Raw genomic sequence first — 27,807 nt, 5'->3', positions numbered from 1 at the left:
GGATTTCCAGACGCAGAATTAAAACTAAGTTCTTTTAAAATTCAGTTAAATTAATGAGCCTTACAAACAAAGACGATATTGTTATATGACTTGTCTGCTGGAACCATAAAAGTCTTTCTAATTCTTTTAATTCTTTTAGCACCTCCGATTTAGTGAATACGGTAGGATAGATTGTTTGTATATTGTCTTTTAACTTTCTAATATGATTCTTTAATATATTTCTAAAATTCTTAATCCATTCTGAGAAAGTGTTCAGATCTTCCTTTTCATATTTAACCATAAGTCTGGCATAATCTTCGACAGAATTCAAATGAAGTTCTGTCGCCAATTGAAAGATCGGGGCTTGCTGTATTTAGGACCTTTACGATCAATGCTTTTAGGTCTTCATTTTCAACTATATTAATATCACCGGTAATGACGTGTCCAGAGGGACTTTTGCTGAAAGAAGAAGAACAACAACACTTAGGAGGATTTTGTTTTGGATGTTCAATATCTAGGCACTGTAAGGTTTGTACCAGGGTCGAGGTCGATTACTTTGAAAATGTAATTAAATACTTTCAAATACATTGACAATTTTGACAATCTCTTGCAATTACAATTAAACTGATTTTTACAAATGTAATTAATTACTCTCAATTACTTTAAGGAATGTAATTAAATAAATTTCAATTACTTTAGTTTTATTTTCAAAAATCCTATAGAACAAATACGTGTAACTTTTAGGCAAGAGTATATAAAAAATAAATATTGTCTGGTGCCAGTGTTTCTGTATTGTTCAAACATTTAGGAAATATTCTGGTAGATTTACTTGTTAGAACAAACCAGGCCTAGGGATGGGTAAACAAAAAATGTAATTGTAATTGAATGTAATTAATTACATTTCTCAAAGTTTATAATTGACCATTTTTTTCAATTACTTTCCATTGGTACCAATTGCGCCCCGTTAATATCTGACCTATTTTGTTTTCATATGAAGCAGAATTTATTCAAAAACATATACTTGAAGAAGAAAACACTTGTTGTAGCCTTCAACTCGACATTTAGATAGATCGACGACGTACATGTATTATCAATTAACAAGAGTAATTGTTATTAGCAGACACATTTTTGTATTCTCTTAATCTTTTGATAAAGATTAGAATCACCATTTTCCTCCCTTGACCCCTTATTTTTCCGTTTTTGTGCTTGGGCTGGTTTCTGTTGGCGGGGGGCCTGAGCAGCTGGGACAGAGGATGAGGCTGTGGGGCTAGTTGTGGTTGCAGTGCTGGGTTTTGGTGAGTTTGGGTCACTTCCAGGGGTCTTACTGGCATCCAGACTGTCAGTAATTCCACTGTTGGCACCTTGTGGACCTTTACCGATTTCCTTGCTCTTGTCCCTTCTCTTTTCTCTGCAATTCGAACTCTCCTTCTTTGGCAGCCATCATTCTGGGTTTATCTCAGCATCAGGAATCTTAGGCATCTAACCGTTCCTCTTTTTCTACATGTTGATAATCACATCACCTGGTAATGGAGCTGTGTCTGCTCTCTTCATATATTTGGGGCCAAGCGTGCTGAAGGAGGGCTCGAGCTGATCCACATCAATGTCCAGAGTAAGAGCAATCTTCTCAACAGACGGCAAGTCCTTACTGCAAGGTTTAGCTTTCGCTGGATCAAACTGGGAATAGGCAGTGATCAGCTGCGCAAGAATTCTAGGATCATCCGATTTCTTCTTGTTCAGCTCTTCTAACATTTTAGCAGATTGTTGAGGACTTCCGTTCTTCAACTGGACGTCAGCATTGGCTCGCGTAAGAACAGGAAGAAAGGGTGACTGTCGCTAGTTCGTGTTGAACCAGTATACTGTCAGAACCGGTACTTCAGAGGCTGAGTCCTAGTCTTATTGATTCAGATACAGAGTAACTAAGACTATACCACCCCTAGTTGGTATCTTATACCCCCCTCCCCCAGTGACTTTAGTGAGTTACAGGCTTCATACACATGACCCTGAGTAAGGTACAGCTTAACCATCACTAATTTAGTGTTCGGAGCCTAGTAAAAGTCATTATTAAATGCACAATGACGAAGAATGCACAATGAATGGTCTGAAGAACATTCACTTTTACTTCTCTACATTCATTTTTCTCCTCCAGGTTTTCTTCGAGAGTTTTCTTTCTTGACTTTTACCTCTCTACATCCCCCAAGGTTTTCTGAGCGTCCCTTCTTATGTGATTTTGTATTTCAACCTTATTTTGGCGGTCTTACTAATTTAGAGTTAAATATTATCAGAAGCTTTGTCTTTCTTATCCTTCTTTTCATGAGGAGAGAGTATGATGTTTTCTTTAACGTATTATATATCCTTCTTTTAACTATGCTCTAATGTTATTGTCTAATCCTCTATTAACAATCATAATGATTTAAAGATACTTATTTGGTACCTCCTCCAAGGTGTTAAACAAATCCTGACAAGAGTGGTGTTTCTTTAATTTGTCTTTGTTTTTCCTAACTTGGTTTTTCCTAACATTCAGACATAATTCAGTATCAAAAGAACAAACAGAAGGCCCACCTACGTGTCTCAATGGAATATTACTACATAAATACGGAAAGTTGACGATGGAAGAGTTGAAGCCATCCATCTTGTGAAGTTTAGTTGTTGGTTAAACATTATACATATGTACAATCATGTAGTCAGTAAAACATCTAATTATGAAACAGATGTAACAGACTCTGTTGTGTCTTTTACTGTGTATTACTGTGTATTTCGAGTTCACTGTGATACTAGTATATCGAGCTGACATATGAATAAAAATATTGAGCTGATATATGAATAAGAATATCTCCATATTTCTTGTAAACTGATAACATGTCGATATATCGAAATGTTCAATTAGAAGCAACTTCAAGAGTTTTCTTCTCATGTAGAATTTTTTTGAATAAATAAGAATATAAAAACAGGTCGGTTGTTAAAGAATACAGTTAGTGCCAATGGGAATTCCAGTAGATTGTTGGAAGATCCGATCTTCTAGGTTTAACTTAAAAAGATGCCAGGGTTCCTCATTGACAATATTTATGTAGTTTTAGAGATCGGGACTACAAACTGTATAGGAAAAAAGACCGCACCCACGTGTTTGATCCTTAAATCTTTCCCCGCCACGTGGGTTTTAACCATATTGTAGGCAGCATTAAAGCAGTTTATTCAGCGAGGTTTCTTCAAAACTCCAAAACAGTAATTCAAGGTTGGCTTAATTCAATTATTTACACTAAAATATGTTTTAACTATGCATGATGCCATTTGGTCAATTTTCCCCTATTGTTGGATGGTCCATCAAGTTGGTGGTTCAACACCGAGTTGGCGCGGTATGCCGATAAGAATGTGGTCTTTTTATTGGTTGGATCTTCATACATAATTTTGTAAAAATGAAAAATAACATGTTCTTGTTGCGACTTCACTTTCCAATGGTTAAAATATTCCTCGTAATAGACATGTACTGCCATGACATTCTGAGCATAAATTTCAGTGTATTCACACATACATTCATTTGCATAATAAGGGTCTTGACATTTCCCCGTAATGAAACAAGCAAACCCTGTTCTCTCGAATTTTCGATCTCTAAAAGTATTTGTCATGTCTGTTTTGTAAATAAATAAATATAAATAAATAAAAATCCTCTGTATTTTAAACTCATAGAACATGTACATGTTATGATAGCAAACTTTCATGCCATCCTAGAATTTGCAAAATACGGGTAGACGTGATTTGATTAACCTTAAAGACTATAAAAACAAATTAATTGTCAAAACCTCTGGCATGTGGGAGAAATATTGAGGGCATATAAATGTCCATTTAACCAATTGATCACAAATTGCATTAGAAGTATATTTCATAACATATTTATGTTATTCTCTGGGGGTGAAAATTAAAAATAAAAAAAATTATTTTCCCTCAATCAACGCTTATTATTTAAAATTCATTAAAACAATTTTTATATAGTAAAGGATCCTTAATCTGCCTCATATTCCCATATAAAATGTTAATTTTTATTACGAAATATGAAGATAATGAACAGTAAGCATGCTCAAAATTCCATTGGAGGTGGGATCAGGTGCCATGGAGGAGTAAGCATCCCCTGTCAACCAGTCACACCCGCCGTGTACTCCTTGTCATGATCGGGTTTAATGAATTGAACTTAAATGAAAAATCTTAAAATTCAAAGACAAAAACATTCTTCATAATATCATGTCAAATACCTGTTTTTGTAAACACAGAGCTCTGTTATTGTTTATGTTTACGTTTTACCGGGTATGTTCAATTTGTTTACTCTGCATACATCACTGAGCACGGACTGAAAATACTGGTGATTTCTCACCTTTCTAAACTGAATCTTCCTGAGTATAATTTTACTATTTTTCATTAATACACAACAATTTTTTTCACTTTTCTTAAACAGGGATAAAATTTACTTCGTGTAAGTGCAGGGGTGTGCGTCAATCAAATGCGTCCAGAAATTCGTAGCTTTAATAATTTCCAGATAGAAGTTTTTAAAAACGCTTTTATAATATTTTGAGTGAAATGTTCTTGCAACATATAAATCATTATATTATACTAAAAATTTTAGAAATCATTAACTTCATATTTGTGCCCAGATCCCTTTAATATTTCTCTCCTACTAAAATATCCAAATTAGAAAGAGATGTGTCAGACTCTGTCGTGTCTTTTATTTCGAGTTCAAAGGGATATAGTGAATAGGGAATTAAACACTCGTACTACATCTGTTAATTTTTATTGAATTAATTGTTATTTTGACTGGAGGCTTACCGATTTCACTATAGAAATTTTTTTAAGGATAATATGAAAATATTAATGACTTGTACACTTGAACTTCGTCATTTCGAGCTGATATCTCGACAATGGATAATGGTATGTCGAAGTGCTTTGAAAGTCAAGACCACTATTTTTTTTTTTTTTAAATTCTAACCGTAATATCTCGAACATTTGGATATCTCGAAATTTTTTTCTCAGTTAGTCCCATTGAGTTTAAGATAGCGAAGTTTGACTGTATTTATTTTCGTAAACGTGACAAACCATCAAAACAAAACAACAAACTTAAAAGATTCCTTGTTTACTCAGTATACCTGAAAATTACCTGAAAAACTTTATAAACGGGTGTTTTGTAATTTTTCTTTATGTACGATAAAGTTTTATCCGACCATATGCATGGCGTTTTCATTTGGTTTTTACAAGAAATAAATTTAAAAAAAAAACAACTAAGCAATGGTTCTCTTTGAAGCAATTGTAATCTACTTAAAATATTTCATGAAAATATAAGAAATATTAATGTAAATAAGAAATTCGTTTGATACGTGTATATTTATAACTAGAGGGGATCGGTTTTTGAATCTTGAAGTCTTTCAGTGGTCCTGTATGTCAAAAACTTCAAAAAATTTCTCTAATTATACTTATAAAGTCCGGTGTGATCGTGTTTTAATAAGTACTACCAGTCGAGCAATAGGCTTTTCATAATAATTCACGACATTTTGCGTTGTATAAGCATTTTCAGCATCATCCATCCAATCCATTTTTTTTTAAGAAAAAAAAAACAAATTAAAAAATTAACAATCATTGTCTTTGGTCTTTTACGTGGATCCATTCATATAGACCACATAATTGTAAATTTTTAATCAAAAGAACTTTGAAATTTTAAGTTGTAAAATCAGTATTTAATACTAATTATGCATTACAATTTCATATTATTTGACACTTTCAAGAATACAGCGTGTCGGCTGCAACAAAGTTATTACTGTACTTATTCTCTGAGCGTTCAAAAACAGAAGAGTCAGAAACTTTGCATTCACATAAAACCTGTCTTAATGCCTTCCGGAATTTTCTAGAACTGGCGACATATAAGTAGAAATTAACAGCATGATTTGTAAACATGAGGAGTTCAGCAAAGGAAAACATTTTGTTGAACAGTTGACGATTAATATCAATAGGTTGAGAGAGAGTTTTCAGCACCGCTGTCACACAAAGCATGCAAACCATAGGAAATGTCGTTATTACAAATGTAAGCGACAGAATCACCATCATCACCGTCAACTTTTTTCTGACATTAGTCTTCTTTGTCATGAAAGCCTTTACATTTGTCAAGGAAATGTTTAGCTGGGAATTTCTCTTCATTCCGCGAATTTTTCTTATAATTTTGTAATTGAAGATTCCAGTACTTAGAAATGGAATGACGAAATACACCAGTAAGTCAACATAAGGCCAAATAAGGGTGATGTCTTTCCGTTGACCACACACAGTAGAATTATTGCTGTCCGGCATAAGACCTATTGTCCAGAATATGTGAAGATTTATCAAAAGGATGAAGACGAGAATTAGGATAATGATAAACACCGCCTGACGGACCCGGCAAAGAGAGGTGGCCTTTAGTGGATGACACATTGTCATGAATCGTTCGAAGGTGACAGCCATCACCAACCAAACAGACGAATCGCTGCAGACGTAGCCAAGAAACGTTAGAGTCTTACACGAGAAACTTGACAGGGAGTGGAGGTCAATTTCTAGAATCTCTCGAAGCCAGATGACCAGTAAACCAAGATGGAGCACGCACAAGTCCAGTATACACAAAACCAAGAGGTACATGTATGTGGACACACGACGCGCAAAATGTGGCATAACAGTAAGAGCCAAAACGTTCCCGACCACTCCTACAAAATAGACAAAAGGTCCTCCAAAAATGATGGTCTCGTTCCTGACACGTTTGGGGGGTTCGTCTTCCTTGATATCAAAGTAGTCGAGAAGGTCATCAATGCTCAAGGTTGAATTGCTAGTCATATTTAGTGACCTAAGTATATGAAGGTGCATACCATCCATTTTTTAATGGTGTCCCTTTGTTTCAAAGGAGTCCTATTTTATGAATGATATGAAATCAATTCACACAGCAAAAGATGAAATCTTTTTATCTATGGTTGTTATGTTTGGAATTTCTCCTTAAATGTTGCTACTTCAGATGTGTTAATGAATAGAATCTTAGGTGCTAATTGAATTTTGTCATTCATCAGTAATTGGACACATCCTTGAATTTGAATAAAATAGAATGAATGAATAGCAGTATTTGATCTTTTGTATTTATGATAAAAAGAATAATTCAGAATTATTAATGACGTCTATAAAACTACACTGTCTCCAAGACGTTAATATAATCGCCAAGGCTTGGGGATAAAAAGTACACAACTCGTTAAATTGGATAAAAATCATATCAAACCATGGGAGATTCATTTTATCACACGTTTTACACAGAGCTATCACATGTTTTACATTGGTTTTATATATGATTAAATCCACTTCATTTGACTTCATCACTTTCATGCAAAAACCATTGTCACGTCACAACTGTTGATATAAAAACGATATTATATGATTGATATCCACTGCACAAAGGAGTAAACGTGTGATTAATATAGGGTCTCCAATGATTTGTGGTTGAATATGATTTTTTATCCAAAGATTTTTTTTAATCTCCGAGCCTTGGTGAGGGATTTAAAAAACAATCAGCGAGTTGGATAAAAATTATATCCAACCACAAATTATGAGAGATTCGATTCTTTTTATCACATAAATCATCAACTTCCCTTACTTATGCAGCAATATACCTTTATCACCTGCATACGGGATTTATATCTCTCGGTTGAGTATGCTCTACGTATGAACAATTTCTAAAACGAGGTAAGTTATTGACAAACAAGTTGATGAAACAAGAATATCAGCAGTCTCGTTTAAAGTCGCCATTTCGTAAGTTCTATGGTCAATACAATGACCTTGTCAGCAAATACAATTTATCATTAAGTCAAATGCTGACTGACTTCTTTTATACTAATTGTTAGGTCATTATTTACATATTGAATTGTCGACGGATTTTTCCGTTATTTTCCGATCATGACAAGGAGCACAAGCCGAGTGTGACCGCTCGGCAGGGGATGTTCACTCCTCCATGGCACCTGATCCCACCTCTGATGTTTTAGAGGTCCTTGTTTGCTCTTTCTTCAAAATTTGTATTGATTAATGGACCCTTGAGCTTGAGTACTGTTCGTTATCTCCATACATTTCATGTTTTATATATAACTTTCACTGTTTTACATTGTTTTTATTAGGGATGTCAAAATATTTATTTTCTTTAGTCGAATATTCGATTGCATTATTCGAACGATAGTCGAATATATTCGAAACTTTTTCGGAAACTATTTTTATTTCAAACTTCACTGGTACATCACATATTTTACATATATTATGTAGCATCATATATAAAAACTTTTTATATATGATGCTACATTCTTTTACTTCATTACCATTGTGACGTCACAACTGTGGTATATGGAAAAAATATCCAATGAGTGATCTCTATACGTGATAACGGGGTAAATATGAAAACATTCAGATTTAGAATTACATTTTTATTTCTTTGTCCTTTGCATACGTTTCTAAATGTCATTTGTAACCTTTAATTTGTATAAAAACATTAAGATATAAAATTATAGCTTTCTTTCTCTGCCCTTAGCATACGTTTCAAAATTGTCATTAATAACCCTTTATATTCTGTCTAAAATATTAAAAAAGCAAAAAACAATTTAATTCTAGCATGGCATTTTGACCCCAAATTCGAAAGGTATAAAAAAAAATAATCTAATTTTAAATTTATCCTCTGAAACGAAGAAAAAGATAACAATCATAATAACAAGAACGATTGAATAAAAATATCTCGAAATAATAGAATAATGTTCTCGTTATATAAGACCTCTTATGATGAGACTTAATTTTCCGTTTTGTTTTGTTTGATTTTTTTTTCTTCTTGACAATGTTTGAATTAGTTAAACTAGGGAAAGATATAATTACTAAAAAAAATCCATTTCCTGTACAAGACACTTTCTTTTTCTTTAGAAATTACCTGATTGCACCCCCTTATTTGTGTGTTATTTATTTAAAAATATCCCTTTTATTTTTTTTCTGTAAGTAGTATATCATAGCCATCCATTTATTCAAATAAACCAGGATTTGGCCAAACTCTATCTTCACCACACTACATGGGAATACATGCATATCAATATCACTAATAGCCTTTTGCTCTTGAGACGAAGATATTAAACGAATTTCCATCCTATTTATTTCTTTGTCAAATGCCCCATCATTGACCACATTTTGAACAAATTTGACGAAGATGATGTTTGTATTTTTTTGATTGAGTCGAGTTGGGTTAAATGTCGAGTTGAAGACCACAGCAAGTGTTTTCTTCTTCTCATGTGTAAGATTTTAAATAAATTCTTTTTCATATGAATACAAAAATGGTCTGCTAATAATTGGGCGCAATTGGTAACCATGGGATTGTTGGAAGACTGGCCCCAGGATCATGAAACATCTTAAGCTTAAGTCAAAAAATGTATATTCCACTAAAATGATTTAGAAAATTAATGTAGCAGTCCAAAATGAAAATGCTTTTTCACTTTGCAGCAATAAACTGCTGTTGCATGCAAATTATGAGTTTAGATTCACAAGTAATAAATATTTTATGGACGACTGAAATTTTGACTTTTAAAAGTCTATTTCATGATCCTGGGGCCTGGTCTCGAAAAACCACCTAGATATTTAGATATATTGACAATAGCTATTTCCATTCACATGTCGACACGATATACTCCAGTGAGCTTGAAATAAAAGATACCACAGAGTCTGATACATCTGTTTCATATTTAGATATTTTACTAGAAAAAGACGATAATGGTAATCTGACAACAAAGCTTTATGATTAGCGTGATGACTCTAACTTTTCAATCGTCAACTTCCCTTACTTATGCAGCAATATACCTTTATGACTTGCATATGGGGTTTATATCTGTCAATGATTCAATACGCAAGAGTATGCGCTACGTATGAACAATTTCTAAATCGAGGTAAGTTATTGACAAACAAATTGATGAAACACGAATATCAACAGTCTCGTTTGAAGTCATCATTTTGTAAGTTCATTTGTTGATACAATGACCTTGTCAGCAAGTACAATCTATCACTAAGTCAAATGCTGACTGACGTCTTTCATACTAATTGTTAGGCCATTATTTACACACTGAAATGTCGACGGTTTGCTCTGCTCCTGAATGGACTTGTGAGCTTGAATAAATTAATGTTCGTTATTTCCATATATTTTATGAAACTCGGACATTTTAGTGTCTTGTGATTGGTCATCAATAAAATGAATTCCTTAAAAATCACTCTGATTCAACACAAAAGTATACTGATATTAAAAGGATGCTGGAGTTCCTCATTGACAACATTTATGTAGTCTTCAGAGACCAGGACTTCCTAGATGTTGGAAATGTGATGGGCACTAATTGTGCTTCTTTATTAGCCGACTTGTCTTTATATTCCTATGACGCAGAATTTATTCAAATACTTCTACATGAGAAGAAAAAAAAAACCACTTTCTGTGATCTTCAACACGGCATTCAGATACATGTATATCTGTGATGTTTTGATATCAATTAACAGTAGTTACTTCCATTCATATGTGGACTCTATATATCCCAGTGAACTTGAAGTAAAAGACACCACTAATCTGCCACATCTGTTTCATATTTAGATGTTTTACTGACTATAGACGATAAAGGCCAACTAACAACTAAATTGCAAAATTGTAAATGCAAAAAGAGATCGACCTTTTAAAAACTCAAAAAATTCTAATTAAGACTTTTAAACAGTACATCTTTTCAAGTAAGTTCACAAAACCAGCAAAATTAAGTATTGGGGCTTTAAAACATGTAATTACTGATAGAATTAGAATTGAAAAGTTTATACTGTTTAAAAAAATGTCAATGTGACGAATTTACAAGACATAGTCAGGAAATTGATGAAAAACTTTAAAAACTCTAAAATCATTTTATTAACAATATATTGAAAAGTTTAGTTCCCCCTTTTCTTCCCCCTTCTCTCTCTTCCTTTCTCAATCTCTAAAAATTCTTTCACACATGTTTTGTATTGTATGTAATTGGGATTGTGTGCATTTGTGATATGTGCGAATTAAGAATAAATAATTTTTTTTTAAAAATACAACAAAACTGTATGACAAACAGAATGACTTCAGCTTTTCCATCGTTTCCTTGTTGACTGACCGACGTTTTTCATACTAGTTGTTAGACCATTGTTTACACACTGAATTGTCGACTGATTTTTCGTTATTTCCCGATTATGACAAGGAGCACACGGCGGGCGTAACCGGTCGGCAAGGGATGCTCGCTTCCCCATGGCACCTGAACCCACCTCTGATTTTTAGAGTTCCGTGTTTGCTCTGCTCCTGATTTGTATTGTTTGAATGGACTTTTGAGTTTGAATACTGTTCGCTATCTCCATATATTTCATTGATTAATTCCCCTTGGAGGGAGCATGACCTTACATTTAAACAAACTGAATTACTTTACCCAAGAACGATGTGGCAAAATTTGGTTAAATTTGATTATGTGATTCTTGCGGATGTGAAAATAAACGGCATACAAACAGACGGACAAGCTTAGATCAGAAAACTCATCTGTGGCTTTGGCTCAGTTGAGCTAAATTCAATGTGCAGAGGTTGTGAGAAACCTCACATTATTTATTCATACAGTCTAATGATCTTAAAACTGCAGAGTCTGTGTACATTTAAAAACAGTCGGACTACCATCCTCTGGTCCCGTCCTATTCTAGTAATTTATAATTTGTGTAATAATTGGACATCATGATTTCTCCTTTATCTTGAAATCAAGTAAAATAGCTTAATTTTCATAATGTAGACTGCGAAATTACTTGACTGTCATGAAAAATCATGGATTTATTAAAAGATTAGCGATATGTTATGTTATGGTGTCAACGATTAAAAAAGAATTGAAAATACGTGAGCATATAGGATTTAAGCCCAGTTGTACATGTTTACAAATTTTCATGACTTTTAGGTCAGATTCCCATTATTACAAAATAGTTAAAGCCCAAAAAATATGTTTTCCTTTGTAAAACTTATTCCAATTGTGAACATAGTAAGCCATCTTCTCGAAAGGTGTGTATACAATAAGTGATTTTTTAAAACAAAGTTAATTAAAAATGTGTTTGCATATTAGGCTAACCTTACTGTGGCTATCTGTCCTTACCTTAGTCCAAACAGGTGGTCATTTACAAATTTAAAATTAAGGTATCTTACCCATTATACATTGTAGCCTCAGATTCGATGAAATTAAATGCATAACAGATAGGTATGGGCTGAATACTCAGTATATTTAGACATAATTTTCATGTTTTAGTACCAGTATGTAAGAGCGGAGCGTGCCCTAATTTGTAACTTCATCCTGTCCTTGAAGAGTTATCCCCCTTTGCTTTAATCAATAAAAATCATTTCAAAAAAATCTATCTGGTAAAAAATAGTTTTCAATCTTTTTTTCTATTGCTAATGATTAAATGCATCTTTCCGCCACATCATTTGTTGATATTCTTAATATTTAAATTTTTATTTTAAACATTTGCTTGTCCCCATTGACTCCAATGCAATTTTCATTAGTTTCAGCTTAGGTAATTACATTTTTTGAAAATTTCTTTTGGTAAACCCTTTTCTACTCTGAAAATGCTCTGAATAAATATCAGACTATTTTGTATATGATGGATATTTAATTTAGAAAATTTGGTCCTAATATGGATCGGATACCTTAATGTAATATAAACTTGAATTAATTTCGAATTTAGTATAGTCCCCTGCTACCATTGAAACTGGGAGAGGGGAGGGGACTCTACGTCTTAATCCGCCTTTCTGTTTGGATCTGGTTCACTATTTGTAGATAAATCATGGAATTTTTATCCTTTTCAGGTGACATACTGATATCTGTTTGCGTCTGTAGTGTGTATAAATAATTATAAAACTTCTCGCATTTAATATTTAATAAAATTATAATTAAAGATTGTGGGTAATACAGGACGTTCAAAAAACGTAAATATAAGCATTAAATTATTAATTTTTGGAAGATGTAGTAACCGCGTTACTCAATCGTTGGCACACGCCGTTGTAGTTATGAGTACGTATTTCAAAAAATAATTATTCAATAAGTTTGTTAGCTCATCTAAGCTCAAGTGGGCTCTTCTCCTCAAAGTTTTCCATCGTCCGTCCGTCTGTCTGCTAACTTTTCAGCTCACTTAAACCAAATGCTTAAGTGAGCTTTTCTGATCGAAGTTTGTCTGTCTCTCAACTTCTCACCATTTTTTGGTATAATTTCTTCTCAATAAAGAAAACACTGGACCAAACTTGAAATAAACCATCCTTGGGTTAAAGGGATTCAAGTTTGTTCAAATGAAGTGCCAAACCCTTTTGAAAGGCGAGATAATCAAGAAAAGACAAAAATAGAATGGTTGTTAAAAAAATCTTCACAATGATCACTGGACCAGAAAAGATGAACAATGTATGAAGGTTTTCCGATTGACACTGTGTAAATTCAATCTTTTTCAACTCATGACAATAGATGCAAGCATCTCGGGAGTGTATAATCATGGTCCTTCGGGGTTAGGGTGGGGCCTCAGTAGGGGATCAAGGTTTTAAATAGGAATAAATGTATAATGAATAAAATAATTTCTTATACCTCTGTGTATTTTTTTTCGATATTAAAAAATAATAAACTTGCTCTTTTTAAAAATAGCCTCTACCATGAAATGGACTACTTGAACATGATGAAATAGTCGTCGATATTTTCGATTTCCCTCTTGTTTCATCTGGGAAATTCTGTTTTATCCGGATCATGACAAAAATTACAAAGTCTGATAAGATAAGTCTGCTTTGGTATAATGAAACACCTATTTCCTGACTATTCGGACAATTCCAAGTTTATTGTCCACCTGGACAGCAACTATTTCACTCAGCTATGCTTCAGGAATACATGTATTTTAGTGTAGAATCAAATTCAAATCAGGGTCCTTGAGGTCACATAAAAATGTGAAAGGGAAATAAATAAGGGGTATCTTAGATGAATAAATGAGTGGTGGGGGAGATGGGTTGAGGAGAGGAATTAACAAGAGGCCCAAGGGCCTTGTATCGCTCTTCTGATAAACTGTACAACCTATCACTTCTATTTGAAGCATCTAAGTATCCTGTATACTTAGATAAACCCTTGAAATTCCAATTCACACTCTGAGAACCCAAGATGATTCTAAGCCAATTAGTACCTGAGAGTTGGTCATGGTGACCTACTTATAACTTATAACTTTGGCTCAGAAGAGCTAAAAAGTCACTGCATGGCTGTCAGGTGACCGTTGCATCCCAAGTGCCTTCTAAATAAGTTTGATTAATCTTATATACAAGTTGAAGTCAGAATATTTTTTAAACCATTTTATTCTCCAACATGGAGCAAACATAAGCAGCATGGCCATCTCTGAGACCAAATATACATCACAATGAACACTTACTAATTAACAGATCTTTCCCCAAAAAAAAAAAAAAAAACAATCAGTGAGTCTAAATAATAAAATGTATATAGAACTTTGGTTCATTTATAATAACCTATTGGAGTACTATTGACAACAAACAATGAAAATAATATTGCAATCCTGCTACAAGAAATACTATTTTCAGTCATATCTTGTAAGCCAAGATGAAAGTAATTGTATACAATCCTGTAATTTCTGGAATTTCATTTTATTTATATATGTTACATATCTTGGCAACAGCTGGCTACATGCACAAGATATTCACAAAAATGTCTTTAAACATTGTTAAAGATGTCTTCATTTCAATTGCACTAAACACATGTACAATAAAAAAAAATGGTGTGCCTTTTATTTATTTTCATAGGATGTTCTTCACAGACAGTAAGCGATTTCCACATAAAGCTTAAGAGGATAAATATAAAACATCTTGCGTGAAAAGCTTTCGCAACTGCATGTGTTTTTTTTATTATTATTTTTGGGTTTAAAACACTCTTGATAAAACAGACTGCTGACTTTGACTGGATTTTTTTACTTTATTTGACTTTGAAATAAGCATCAACCTCATTTTCGCCTCATACGGACTTCCCTGTCTAATTTTTCATCGGCATCATCGTCGCTATGGTAACCATGACCTGTCACAGTTCCTTTCCTGGTAGCCTGCATTAAATCATCATCAGGTCCTGTGCGGTTTTCGTACAACAAAACATTCAAAGTTTCTTCAAATATTCGGGCCTCTGGAAACTCAACCTATTTCACAAATAAAAGATTTATAAAAGTATTAAAATCTAAAAATATTAAAATTTATAAATTTCTGAAACCATTTATGCAAATGTTATTTAAGGATTTAATGCCTATTTTTAAAAATGTTCACAGTGCATTAATACATTGTAAATACACGTATTTGTATCTACGCCTGTTTGCTTTATGATTCCTGAGGTGCAGAATCATTTAATTATTTAATCATTTGACATTTATTTACCACTTCTTTTATGTATTTATTTTTTTACGCATTAATATCACTGTGGTGTCACCTTTGTGCTTTTTGACATATGAACCAAAGTGTGTATATAACTTATAAAGTTGGGAAATCTAAATATGATTCAACAGATGAATGCCAAGAAAGTTATAATTTTTAGTTGGGTCTTTTTAAAGCCCCCCTCTCCCCCTTTTTTCTAAGTATGTGTAATCGCCATCAAAAGAACTAAAAAGTACAGGTATGTATGAAGTATGTACATGTATTAAAACTAATTCCAATTTATACGTAAATTACAGCCAACACAACAGGTGATACATGTATCATATACCTTTTTTTATTGTCAATAATGCCCAGACTCCCACCTCCCACCCCCCACCCATCCATATTCCAACTTACATTAATATGTTCTTAAAAAGAGATACAAGTATTAACAGTATTATAACAAAATGAAGAGCAGCTATCTTTACAATAAGAAAACAAATATTGCACCTTTATGACCTTACCTTTGTGTGTTTCTTATCTGTTCCATAAACAATGGATGTGCAGCACACCTCTGAAATCTTGGATCCATGCCCAAAAAATGACCAACAGCAAATCTCATTGCTTCCAATCACATCTTTAATGAAGAGGACTCTTCTGTTGAACCTCAGAGACAACTTGTCAAATAACTCCAGATTTTTCAATAAATTGTCATCGGAGTTGCTAAAATTAAAAAAAAAAAATAATTACAAAACTTTTCAGTACAGTAATGAAGACCCTATTACATACATGTGGAAATTTCAATTTTGGGTCAATTGCTTTAAATTTCACATACCAATTACTGGTATAATGTTTTACATTTTAATGAAATCAAGGCTTACTTAGAAAAATGCTAAAATGCTTATTAATAAAAATTACCCTCTTCAGAAAATATAACTGCAATAAATTTGTATATACTACCATTACCTTGTGTAAGAATACTTGTTGTTGTGACGATTGCAGATCAACTTTACCACAGGCTGAAGAGAAAAACATCGAAAAATTAATGTAGGTTATGAAAGCTGAACAAAATTGGACATCTCATCAATACTGTAATTGGATTGAAACAATGCAAGAGCTGATTTTCATAAGATTTAAACAGGCATAGGAGCATGATGAAAATCTTTGTTTAATAAAAATGTTCACATTTTTAAACTTTTTTTTTAAAATATTGACTAGTGTATGATATAGAAGATTTTTAACACAGCTATATATTTCTAATTTGAATATTATGCTGACTTTCTATACACTGCTGAAGAATCAGGAAATGTTTTGTTAAACATTAAATCAGCTGTACAGATATGTAAATACCGTCTGTGTAGATGATATGAGGTGCTGCTCCTCTCGACTTGACGTAATCAGAGGGACTTTACACACTGGTTCTACTCCTTTGTCAAGATTCTTCAGGGCTGCCTCCACAAGATTGACCAGGTCCTGCACCAAGTAATACTTAGCCTCTTGTAGAAGTTCCTGCAGTTCTCGTCTTGTCTCTGGAAGAGGTATTGAGCCATCTCGAAGAAAGTTTAGAATCTGTCCAAATTGTCTACCATTCCTGTCTATCAAGATCCAACCTGTAAATGAACACAAGTCTTTGTGCATAAATCCCAATTAAATGTGGAAACATGATTTAAACAATTCTGAAACACTTTACAGTCTTTTCAATACAAAATGTAGAAATCAAGTAATACTATTAGCGAAACTTAGACATACATAGACAATACATTAACATGTACTTGCAACATGTGAAGCATGGTTTGAACCCACAGCCCCTGGTATGGTAAGCTAATCAGTTAATTTTTCTTAAGAGTTAGGCATCTACCTAATGGAACCAAGTGCAACAGAATTAGAGAAAAGGAGGAAATGTATGGACCAGGAATTGAACTTGGGATGCCTGCATCACTAGTCAGGTGCTCTACCAACTGAGCTACCCAGGCCAATATCCACAGCCCAAACCATTTCATTCCTCCTTCCTACCAAAACACAATGCAAGTTCTTATTTGCTCCTCGTAGAACTTTCTGCTGGAAGTCCAGGGGTGGTCAATAGCACCAAATTATTAATAGGAAAGGAGGAGATGTATGGCTGGAGTTGAACCCCGGACCCCTGCATCACTAATCAGGAGCTCTACCAACTGAACTACCCAGGAAGATATCCATAGCCTAAACCATTACACCAGATTATTAAATCTGACCACATTTCTCCTTTTCTATAAAATACATTTGATGCTAGGAACACGAATAGTATCAGGAACAGGTAAAAGTTATGAATGTGGCAGTCATCAAGTTACGAGATAACTTAGTACTGCAGCTGACTTAATCTGGGTCTCCATGTCAAATTATCTTCTTTCTCAAAACAATGAACAGGAGTTTATGCAATGCCAAAGCAGGTAAAATATTCAGATCTATATATAAGGCCTAAATGATCACGTATGGATCAGCCACTGTTGAGATTTAAGCATGGTAACCCTACCTTCAGAATCTGTTAAGACCTCCATTCTACCACTAAACATAGCCCTCAACATCGTATCTTGTTTGGTTAACGTCCCAATTGTGGTGTAATGAAGGGACCCTCCAACATTTAGTTTTACATATTTGGAGGAGTTTCCTTTTATCACTGTTTTGGTTTCGCCAGACATCATCTAAGAGAATTGCAATGAGGGCTGGTCCAAAACGGAATATATTGCCCCTCTGAAAAATCTTTATATCTACATGAAAATCGTATATATACGAACTCAAATATGTACAAATCTATTTTTAACAATATTTATAATTAGATTGTTTGACGTCATACTTGGGCGTAATATTTAGTTTCGTAAATTTTATTGGAAGAGTCTTTGAATGCTTAAAACCAAAATATTATCAATAATACAACTAAATTATAGACAGTATATATCTTTATGCATGGAAATTGACCAAAATTGAAGATTTATTTTCTTCAATTAAAAAAAGGCTTAAATCCGAAACTAATTAGAAATAATCATAATCTTCAATGTGATTTATAATGGGAAATTGGGTGATATTTGAAGCATGCTTACAAATGACACTGATTTTCCCTTGACATTCCTTTTTGTTGAAAGATGGCAGACGAAGCACTTGCAAGAGCAGGCCTTCATTTTGATGAATTAAACAAAATAAGAGTTTTGGAACCAGACGTAGCCCAACAAACAGTAGAACTGAAAGAAGAATGCAAAGAATTTGTTGATAGTTAGTATATTTACAAACATTTTTTCTCAAATGCAGTATATCATAAAAGACATTGAAAATGTAAATAAACTTTATGCCAAACTCATAATAAAAAGAAATAAACAGAGAAGTGACTGGGGGGACTATATGACTTGTGTGTGTATCGGCGATGTGCTCGAAATATTCATTAAAGAAACAAAGCTTAAATGAATTGGGTTTAGACGATGTAGTGTGTTACATGCCATTATAACAATTTAGTTATCTCCATTTTCAGAAATAGGGGATTTTCAAAAGATAGTGGGATCATTCATTGAAGTAGTTGACAATGTTTCCAAGGAAGTTGAAAAAGAGAAGATGAAGGTAAAAGCATTGTTGACTCATATTTATTGTACTGTATTGATTAATATTTTGAAGTGACCATTCGGACAAACAAAGATTATTTATTGAAGTGAATACTCATAAACAACCTATATACATTTTAAACTGAGATCCACCTCTCTATAATGCATGTAACATTGGAAGGATGAGGCCATAAAAAATTAATTAATAGTTTCTCAGGCCAAAAATTTCAAAATTCAATGCGGCAGGCAGGTTCTTTTTTTCTTTTTTCTTTTTTTTGGAAGCAGGTGTTATACCTTTTTTCATGTTAGTCGTTTAACAAAATGATGATATCAACTGATTCTTACTTTTTTTGTTCTCTCATTAATTATAATATGCATTCAACTTTAAATAATGTTATTCCAAACAAAGTTAATTCATAAAGTACTGTATTAACAAGAAACTAATAAAAACGTCTATCTATTAGCATATATGAAAAGGGGAAGAACTCAATTTTCTTTTTCAACTTGAAAAAATAGAAAATTGAGTTATTTCCCTTTTCAATATGTCAATAAAATTGATCAATGCGGCAGTGTTTGACCTGATGCAGCGGTGCCTGAGAAACTATTGATTAATTTTTTTTGGCCTGAGGCATATCAAGTTGAATGTGATATCACATCATCATATGTCTGACAGTTGCATTTCCATAAGCATGATAAGGGAGTATAAAGAGTGAAAGTTTTTTTCAAAGGCCTTGATATATATTTTTATGAGAAGACTCAGCCATTTTCTTCCTTTTTGCCCACTGCAAGACCTTAATCTTGGTCGCCTATAGATATCTCTTGTAACAATTATTAGTAACAGAGGGTATGCTGGGTATAAAGTAATACTCCTAGCTCATAGTATGAAAAAAGTATTGTAATAACTAATTGATATATTAATTAAGATTTACAAATTGGCCAAAGATACATTTTGAAGGATCATCAGAGTTTTGTGGAATGTCCACAACTGTCAGCAAGACCAATAAAAACAAAATGCTTGGAGCAATGAATTTCTTGGATTCTCAGACCAGATGCAGGGTTCAACATTAACTTTTAAAGTCAGACTTGTAGACCTGAAAATTTTGTAGGCCTGACCTCAACTTCATTAGATCAGACCTAATTTCTGTGGATTATTGAATGACTTTACTAAACTAATGACATGAACAAAACCATAGTCAAAGAACAACTTCGTCAATGTAAACCAATCAATGTTTTTTTTTTGGGGGGGGGGGGGTGCAAAAAAAATATATTGCCAAATAATTTTTTTTATTGAATTCAAGAAAAATATCATAAAGGGAGATGTATCGTATCTCAACTCAATTTAGTTCTAGACCTACTTTAATTAAAACATATACTGCACATCAAGAAATTGATCCAGCAGGAAGGAAAATTCTCAGTAGAGTAAAGCCTTTATGGTAAAATGAAAGGCGGTAAGATGATCAAAATATTGATATGCATACTAATAATATAGTAAAAAATTATTCTTGCAGTCATTAAACTACATGTATTATAGAACTATAAAACAAGTAGTTTTCCAAAATGAATCTTTTCAAAATTATTTTATTTTTCAATGGAATCAAAAAGTTAAAGTGAAACCTTCACATCATCAAAACAAGAAAACATGATTGATCAACTGTCTAGAAATCGTTAAATAATAGTTTTGCTTCATTTGAACTTAAAGAGTTTTTTACACAACCAGTTGGGCTACATTGATGCAAAATAAACTGGACCATACCAAACTTTTACTTGTCTTGAGTCGGTCGGCCATGCCTTAATGTTGAGCCCTGAGATGACCGAGTAATTTGAACTTGTATAAAATCAAAAAGTATCTAGACTGACCTTTGTTTGGAAGGAGGAATTCTTGAACTTTACTTGTCTATCAAAATTTTTGACAGTCTTAAAATAAAACTTTTAACAACTCAGAATTATGCATGAATGTTTTTTTTATGTTATTAATGAGTCAACAGTAAAATTATATTTAAAAAAAAAAAAGAGGCTTGCAAAGAAATATAATGGTATATGAATGTACATGTAAATAGTACAAAATATTAATCAGTACATGTAGAATAGTTATATGAATCTACTTATATACATTGTATTTAATCCAAAGTAAATTTTTATATAGGCTCTTGGATCCAGAAATTTACTCAAGTCTATTGCGAAGCAACGAGAAGCACAACAACAACAATTACAAGCACTTATAACTGAAAAGAAAATGCAGTTAGAGAGGTATGTCACTCATTTATGTTCCGAGTCAGAGCCCCAAATGAACCTTTCTGATCTTTTTTGTAAGTGCTCATTTGTCTTTTTCAATTATATAGGTATAAGCAAAAACTTTCACATTTTCCTCATCTTCTAAAGTTCTACACCAATGCAGCAAAATTAATTGATATAAAACATTCTTGGGTAAAGGGAATATAAGTTTAAAGGGAATTTAACTGAGAAATAGTGAAAATAGACACTTTATTTGAAAATCTTTTTGTCAACATGCTTAAAATGATATAGTTCATAACTTAGCATAAATGCTTCATAGACAGATGAATTTTTTTGTTCTTATCCAAAGTTACTGTGGTTCTGAAAATTTCAAAAAATTAAAATCTAAAAAGGGGAAGTTAGGTTAATTAAAATCACCTTGGTGACTTCTTAAGGCTGTTTCATAAACCTTTGTCATATAAGGAAAGAGAACAATGCCAGTCACAGAAATACGGTCAAACCTCATCATCTCAAACTCGATGTGGCCAAGAAAAAAACTTTGTGATATCAGGGAGATATGAAATATTGAGGTTAAAATGCATGAAGAAAAAGTGGTTTGGACTTCAAACATGCAAATCCATTGTGTTAGAGATAATTTTTTTTTTTTTGGTATCTAAGTTAAAATACCGATATATTCATTCAAGATTGAAAACAGGTTTTACATGACACAAATATGGTCATCTAGCAAGTTTTACCTATTCTTTGAAACTGAATCATGTGTGGAAGTTCTAGATCTTTTGATACTAAATACTTTTGAAATTCTGCTTAACAACATGCTTTTGTAATGCACATATATTGAAACATTTGTCGAAATAATTTTCTTGGGTAATTAAAGCAAATTTGAACCAGATTTTTAAGTAAGATCATCAAGAATAAGCAAAGTTATGGACCATATCACTCTAAGAAACTAATGTAGAAAAGACAAAACCTGTATGAAACTTGTTTATTTAACATTCAATCATTTTATTTTAAATGCAAGTAATAACCCACAGAGCTAGGGTTTAGCCGAATTAAGGATTTACAATTTTGCAGAGGAATGAATAGAAAAATTCTTGAAACTTTCTTCAGAATAACCAGAATATATTTGATAAATGAAATGCAGATAACAGTTTGTTTGAGTCAGGTCATGACTCCTGGGGGCAACAATGAGGGACTGAAGTTTGTCTGTCCAAATTTTCAGTCCCAGAGGGCTACACTTCTATAGCTAGGAAATAATAGGGTTTAACACTTCAGAAAGAGTATTCTGGGAGTTTTAAGAATTCTTCTCCTCCTTGAGAACAAGAAGGCTAAGATTAGTCAAGTAAATATATGCATTCCTAAACTGTGTAGATTTTGATTTGTTGAAGTGCACACTCCTGCGGCTAGGATGGGATCACAGTTGTGGAAACAGTTGTCTTATGAAATATTGACACTGTTTGACCACAGAAAACTTTGTCACAATTTTGTTGGCAGTGTTAAAATACCTGTGTATGACACTGTTGTTGGTTGTGGTATTTTACAAGCCTTACTCAGGGAGTGTCCGACCCCAAGACAAACAATCTGGAGTGTGATAATTGCTTGCATAATAGTAATGAAACTACCGGTACTAAAAAGAACTTTTTTTTTTTATATATTTTCAGATTACGAATACAGTATGATGCTTTACAGAAAGAAGAAAATGAACAAAATGAATTCATAGAACAGTTCATATTACAAAAGTGATTTACAGAGTCTGTCCATGTTTGTATTATTGTATGTGTCTTAGAATATGTTAATAAAATACATGTATATATATTTTAATTTGGTATACTGAAGATTTATGTGTCAAAGGTGAAATTTATTATGGCTGCATAATGATAAATAAGAGCATCAAGAATAAATGACCAGGCCCCAGGATCTTGACTTGGACTTGAGATTTCAATCATCTGTAAAAAATATATATATATATATATATATATATGTACATGTATTACTTGTGAACCAAATTTCTTAATTTCCAGACAACAGCAGTTTAATATGCAAGGTTAAATGGCAGTTTCATTTTAGACTTGTTCTTCTAAATAATTTCATTATACTCTGAAGATTATGACTTAAACTTAAGATGCTTCATGATCCTGGGGCCAGATAGCAAGTGCTGATATGCACAATGCAATATAAGGGATTATCAAAAAGAATTTTTTATTGTACCCTTTATAGAACATGGGCATATAAAGTGTTGCCTACAGATGTCAATTTGATGATTATGAACTAATGGAAACCTCTGCCCTCAGAATGCCACGGACATAAAACTTCAGTTAGCTTCGACTCCTATTATAAGATACAAAACAAAGAAAAACTGGAGACCAACACCTTGAAGTTAAAATAGTGGAAGATTCTCGCGTGTGGATACCGAAAGGTATTCAATAGGGTCTGTACCTAAAGTTGTAAGCTTAAAGATATAAAACAGATCACCAACACTTCGTGAGAATGCAGCAGTATATTTATTTTGTTGACCGGTTTCGACCAGAGACGGTCGTCATCAGAACAATCAAGCATGTAAATTTATCTATTGAAGTAAAATATGCGGATGACGTTGCTAAAAACAAAATAAAATGTGGACTGTTTTGTACATATGCGGACATGCTTAACAACGGTATTTTATACAAGATGTAATCCGTTTACGTTGTCTCTAAGGCTTTTTCTGACTTAAGATTTAGTAAGTAAATTAAATAATTGTTTTTATGATTAATAAAATAGTCCATAAAATCTGTGGATCGTTATTCTTCTGTTTTGTCATCCTTGTAGACGTCATTGTAACGTCGCGCGTTTATACTGAAACAGCCTGAACTGCTACAAGGATGACAAAACAGAAGAATAACGATCCACAGATTTTATGGACTATTTTATTAATCATAAAAACAATTATTTAATTTACTTACTAAATCTTAAGTCAGAAAAAGCCTTAGAGACAACGTAAACGGATTACATCTTGTATAAAATACCGTTGTTAAGCATGTCCGCATATATGTACAAAACAGTCTACATTTTATTTTGTTTATAGCAACGTCATCCGCATATTTTACTTCAATAGATAAATTTACATGCTTGATTGTTCTGATGACGACCATCTCTGGTCGAAACCGGTCAACAAAATAAATACACTGCTGCATTCTCACGAAGTGTTGGTGATCTGTTATATCCTATTATAAGAGATCATTCATCTTTAGGTCATGCATTTACCTGGCTCAGTACCAATTGAATAACAGTACACATCTAGATTTTAATGTTGAAAGAAGATGAATTTTCTGGACTAATAAAAAGAGAATGCGTTTTCCTAGTAATGTAACAAATTTTACCAGATTGTCCATGATCTGTCGCTAACTCCTATTAACTTAAAGGCTCTTTGTACCAAAAGAATGCATGTCGTTAGCTGGTGTGTGAAGTCCAAAGTTAATTCACAGATTAAATATAAAATCAATATATTAAAAACTCAGTGCATCTCAGTCATCAGATTTCAATGGCTGGATTTCCAACTTGATCCTAGAAATATGATCACTGGGTCAAAGGTCAATACAATTTAAATACAGATTGGAGGAATGGTGTATATGTTTTACAACTACATGTATTTCTACATTTTTACAAAGTTGTACAAAAAAAAAAATCACTAATCCGGTATGCTAAGTATCAATTCAAAATTCCCATTCCCAAAATACATGTATATTCTAAAAACTTTATGTAATTAAAGAGATGATTCCCTTTCATACCATGTCACATTAGTGTACATGCACCATGACATGTTTTGTGAACAAACAACGTGACAAAATGTTTCACTATTTATTCAGTGTAATGAAAATGACTTGGAAAGTCTACATTTTCTAAAAAAAAAACATTTCCAACATTCCTGATTACAGTATGAAACGGTAATTTCCTTAATGCATTTACATGTAATAATGTATCTCTGTGAACCAATTCCATATTCTTCAATGCTTATCATCTTGACTATAGTTTTTAAATTTGTTTTTATAATAATAACATTTTGAACATTTCAAGAAACTCTGTACATCTACATGTAATTGGAATCTTGTTACTCAGTAAATGCATTGTATTATACCCAATACCCTTTTTAGATAAATGTATTTAAGAAAACAAGAGGTCCATGGGCCACAAAGCTCACCTGAGTCACCTTGGCACTGCTGTTCTTCAGAGGAAGATTTTTTTCTTTATTAATTCCAATGACTCCACATTGTAGCTCTTAGCTAGCCACAAGGGGTTATTTGACCAGCTTGAATCCACATACCATCAGGCTGCTTTAATATCAATATGACTAATATGGCCTTGCTGTTCTGTAGAAGATTAGCATTATGTTAATTATGATCTCCCATTTAGACTCACCCTAACCCAAGGGTCCACAATTTGAATAAAACAAGATGTGTTTGTAAAACACTGATGTCCCCATATGGCAATTCATGGCCAAGGTTAAAGTTTTTCAAAAGTAGTCAAGAGGTAAGAACTGTTGGTACCCAAAGATAAGTCTTGTCACAATACAAATATAAAGTGTGAAAGTCCTTGCACTAACCATTTAGAAGTTCCTGCTAAGGTTAAAGATTTTTTAAATGATAGGTGAAATGCCAAGGTCAAGGTCATGATATTAACAGTTATTGGTACCAAAAGAAAGGTCTTGTCACAGGGAATACACAGGTGAAATAGGAAAGCCCTAGCACCAACCGTTCAAAAGTTATGACCAAGGTTATTTTTTCAAAAGTAGGTCAAACTCAAATGGTCATGAAGTCAAAAATATGCACTACCTAAGGATGCTCTTATATTAATATAACTTATTCTGACTGTTGTTTTTCAAAAGATTCAATTTTTTCTGTATACATGCATTACCATGTAAAACTTTTTTCTCCTATTGTAACCCACCCTACCTCAGGGGCCATGATTTGAATAAACATGAATATACACTACCTCATCAGGATGCTTTATTTGAATGTTACTCATCATGACCCTGCTTTTCTTCAGCAGAAGATTTATAAATGACTGTTCCTATAATTTCCAGGTAAAACTTTGATCCCTTATTGTGGCCCCACCTTTCACCCAGGTGCAATTATTTGAAAAAACTTGAATCTACACTATGTCAGGAAGCTCTCTTAGGTTTCATCTTTTCTGGCCCAGTGGTTCTCGAGAAGATTTTTAAAAGATAACACCATATTTTCATCAATTCCTTAAAAGATGGCCTTCCACTTGAACAAAATTGAATCCCATTCACCCAAAGATGCTTTGTGGCAAGTTTGGTTGAAATTGGCCCAGTGGTTCTAGAGACTAAGCCAAAAATATTAAGAAGTTTACTGATAGAAGTAGACGGATGTTGGACAAAATGTGATCAGAAAGGCTTACTTGAACTTTCAGCTCAGGTGAACAAAAAATCCATAGAATATTTTCATAGATTAATGTGAACATAACCTCCTGTACATTGAAAATAAACAGTTCTACTTACACTTTCTATAAGAATATCATATTAACCAATCTTTATTGCACTATACCCTTTTGTTATGTTTATCATAGCTTAAATGTTAAATAGGTTCATAAAATAATAGCTACCTAACAAAATGTAAAGCTGATAAAATTATATAAGAGTATAGACTAATTCTTCTAAATCTAAATAAATGTTAGAAGAAAAAAATGGATATTATTTGTAGATATTGATGAATATTATTCTGTATTTTTGGGGAAAATTTATATAATACATGAATATAGCAAGAGCTACATTTCACCCCTCAATCATGTAATGTGTATACATTGCATTTAAAAAAAAAATGTTTGAAAAATATGACAAATCATAAAAAACAGGCGTTTTTATAAAGTAATGAAGTTGTAATGTATGTGTGTAAGGGTGTGTATATGTGTGTGTCTGTCCTTGCACTTAGTCCAAACATGATTTTAGTAGTTTAATTTTCCTTTAGGTCATTTACCTACCGATGACTTGTCTTTCATAGATTATTCTTTATAGGCAAGAAAGGACAAGTGTGAAAAATGAAGTAATTTTTTCCCCCTCAAAAATACAATTTAAAGGAGGTGAATATTCACATAGAATATAATGTCAATATATATATATATATATATATATATATATATATATATATATATATATATATATATATATATATATATATATATATATATATATAAATAACTACTTGTTAATTCTTTATAACTGAATTTCTTAACAAATGAATAAAAGCAGTAGAGAAGAAAGAATAAATGATATTAAAAAAAGGGCCAAAAGTAGCATTTACTGAACATGGTTCTTTGTTTGGATCAAATTCAAGACAGCACAAAGAATGAGACAGATAGATTTATGCTAATTAAGTACAAATACATAAAGATTAAAGAGACAACAGTAATGGAAGCACTCTATATGAAAGACTAGATTATTAACATGTAAGATAAACTATACATATATAAATAAAACAACAAAAAATGACATGTAAAAGAGACAAATTTTACAATGTAGAGATTCTTAAGGTGAACACTTAACAGCATATGATTTACTTAGATAATAACTAAAACACATAACATACCCTAAAGCAAAAAAAAGTATAAAGATTTATCAATTGCAAG

General features: G+C 32.7%; 4 protein-coding genes across 4 annotated transcripts; 1 reads left to right on the top strand and 3 right to left on the bottom strand.

Moving 5' to 3' along the window:
• Window positions 1-1,092: 1,092 nt before the first annotated feature.
• LOC133204748 (signal recognition particle subunit SRP72-like) lies at window positions 1,093-1,799 on the bottom strand. Its single transcript, XM_061340490.1, has 2 exons — window positions 1,500-1,799; window positions 1,093-1,418 (listed from the first exon to the last, which is right to left on the bottom strand). Exons 1-2 carry the CDS (start codon window positions 1,726-1,728, stop codon window positions 1,093-1,095), a joined length of 555 nt encoding a protein of 184 aa, XP_061196474.1. The 5' UTR covers window positions 1,729-1,799.
• Window positions 1,800-5,733: 3,934 nt separating this feature from the next.
• Window positions 5,734-6,819, bottom strand: LOC133204747 (neuropeptides capa receptor-like). The gene has a single exon (XM_061340489.1). It carries the CDS (start codon window positions 6,805-6,807, stop codon window positions 5,734-5,736), a length of 1,074 nt encoding a protein of 357 aa, XP_061196473.1. The 5' UTR covers window positions 6,808-6,819.
• Window positions 6,820-14,332: 7,513 nt separating this feature from the next.
• On the bottom strand, window positions 14,333-18,214 carry LOC133205706 (BTB/POZ domain-containing adapter for CUL3-mediated RhoA degradation protein 3-like). Its single transcript, XM_061341567.1, has 5 exons — window positions 17,907-18,214; window positions 16,751-17,010; window positions 16,367-16,419; window positions 15,925-16,123; window positions 14,333-15,192 (listed from the first exon to the last, which is right to left on the bottom strand). The coding sequence occupies exons 1-5, from the start codon at window positions 18,073-18,075 to the stop codon at window positions 15,007-15,009; spliced, it is 867 nt and encodes a 288-aa protein (XP_061197551.1). The 5' UTR covers window positions 18,076-18,214; the 3' UTR covers window positions 14,333-15,006.
• Window positions 18,215-18,486: 272 nt separating this feature from the next.
• LOC133205896 (intraflagellar transport protein 20 homolog) lies at window positions 18,487-23,004 on the top strand. The gene is made up of 4 exons (XM_061341788.1): window positions 18,487-18,640; window positions 18,894-18,979; window positions 21,104-21,207; window positions 22,851-23,004. Exons 1-4 carry the CDS (start codon window positions 18,514-18,516, stop codon window positions 22,930-22,932), a joined length of 399 nt encoding a protein of 132 aa, XP_061197772.1. The 5' UTR covers window positions 18,487-18,513; the 3' UTR covers window positions 22,933-23,004.
• The last annotated feature ends 4,803 nt before the right edge of the window (window positions 23,005-27,807 follow it).

This window comes from Saccostrea echinata, unplaced genomic scaffold (genome assembly GCF_033153115.1).
Source record: "Saccostrea echinata isolate AGI-Se365-2 ecotype Australia unplaced genomic scaffold, CSIRO_AGI_Sech_v1 ptg000054l, whole genome shotgun sequence".
In the NCBI taxonomy this organism is placed as follows: domain Eukaryota; kingdom Metazoa; phylum Mollusca; class Bivalvia; order Ostreida; family Ostreidae; genus Saccostrea; species Saccostrea echinata.
The sequence above is the reverse complement of the archived record's forward strand: the minus strand, read 5'-3'. Positions and strand labels throughout refer to the sequence as shown.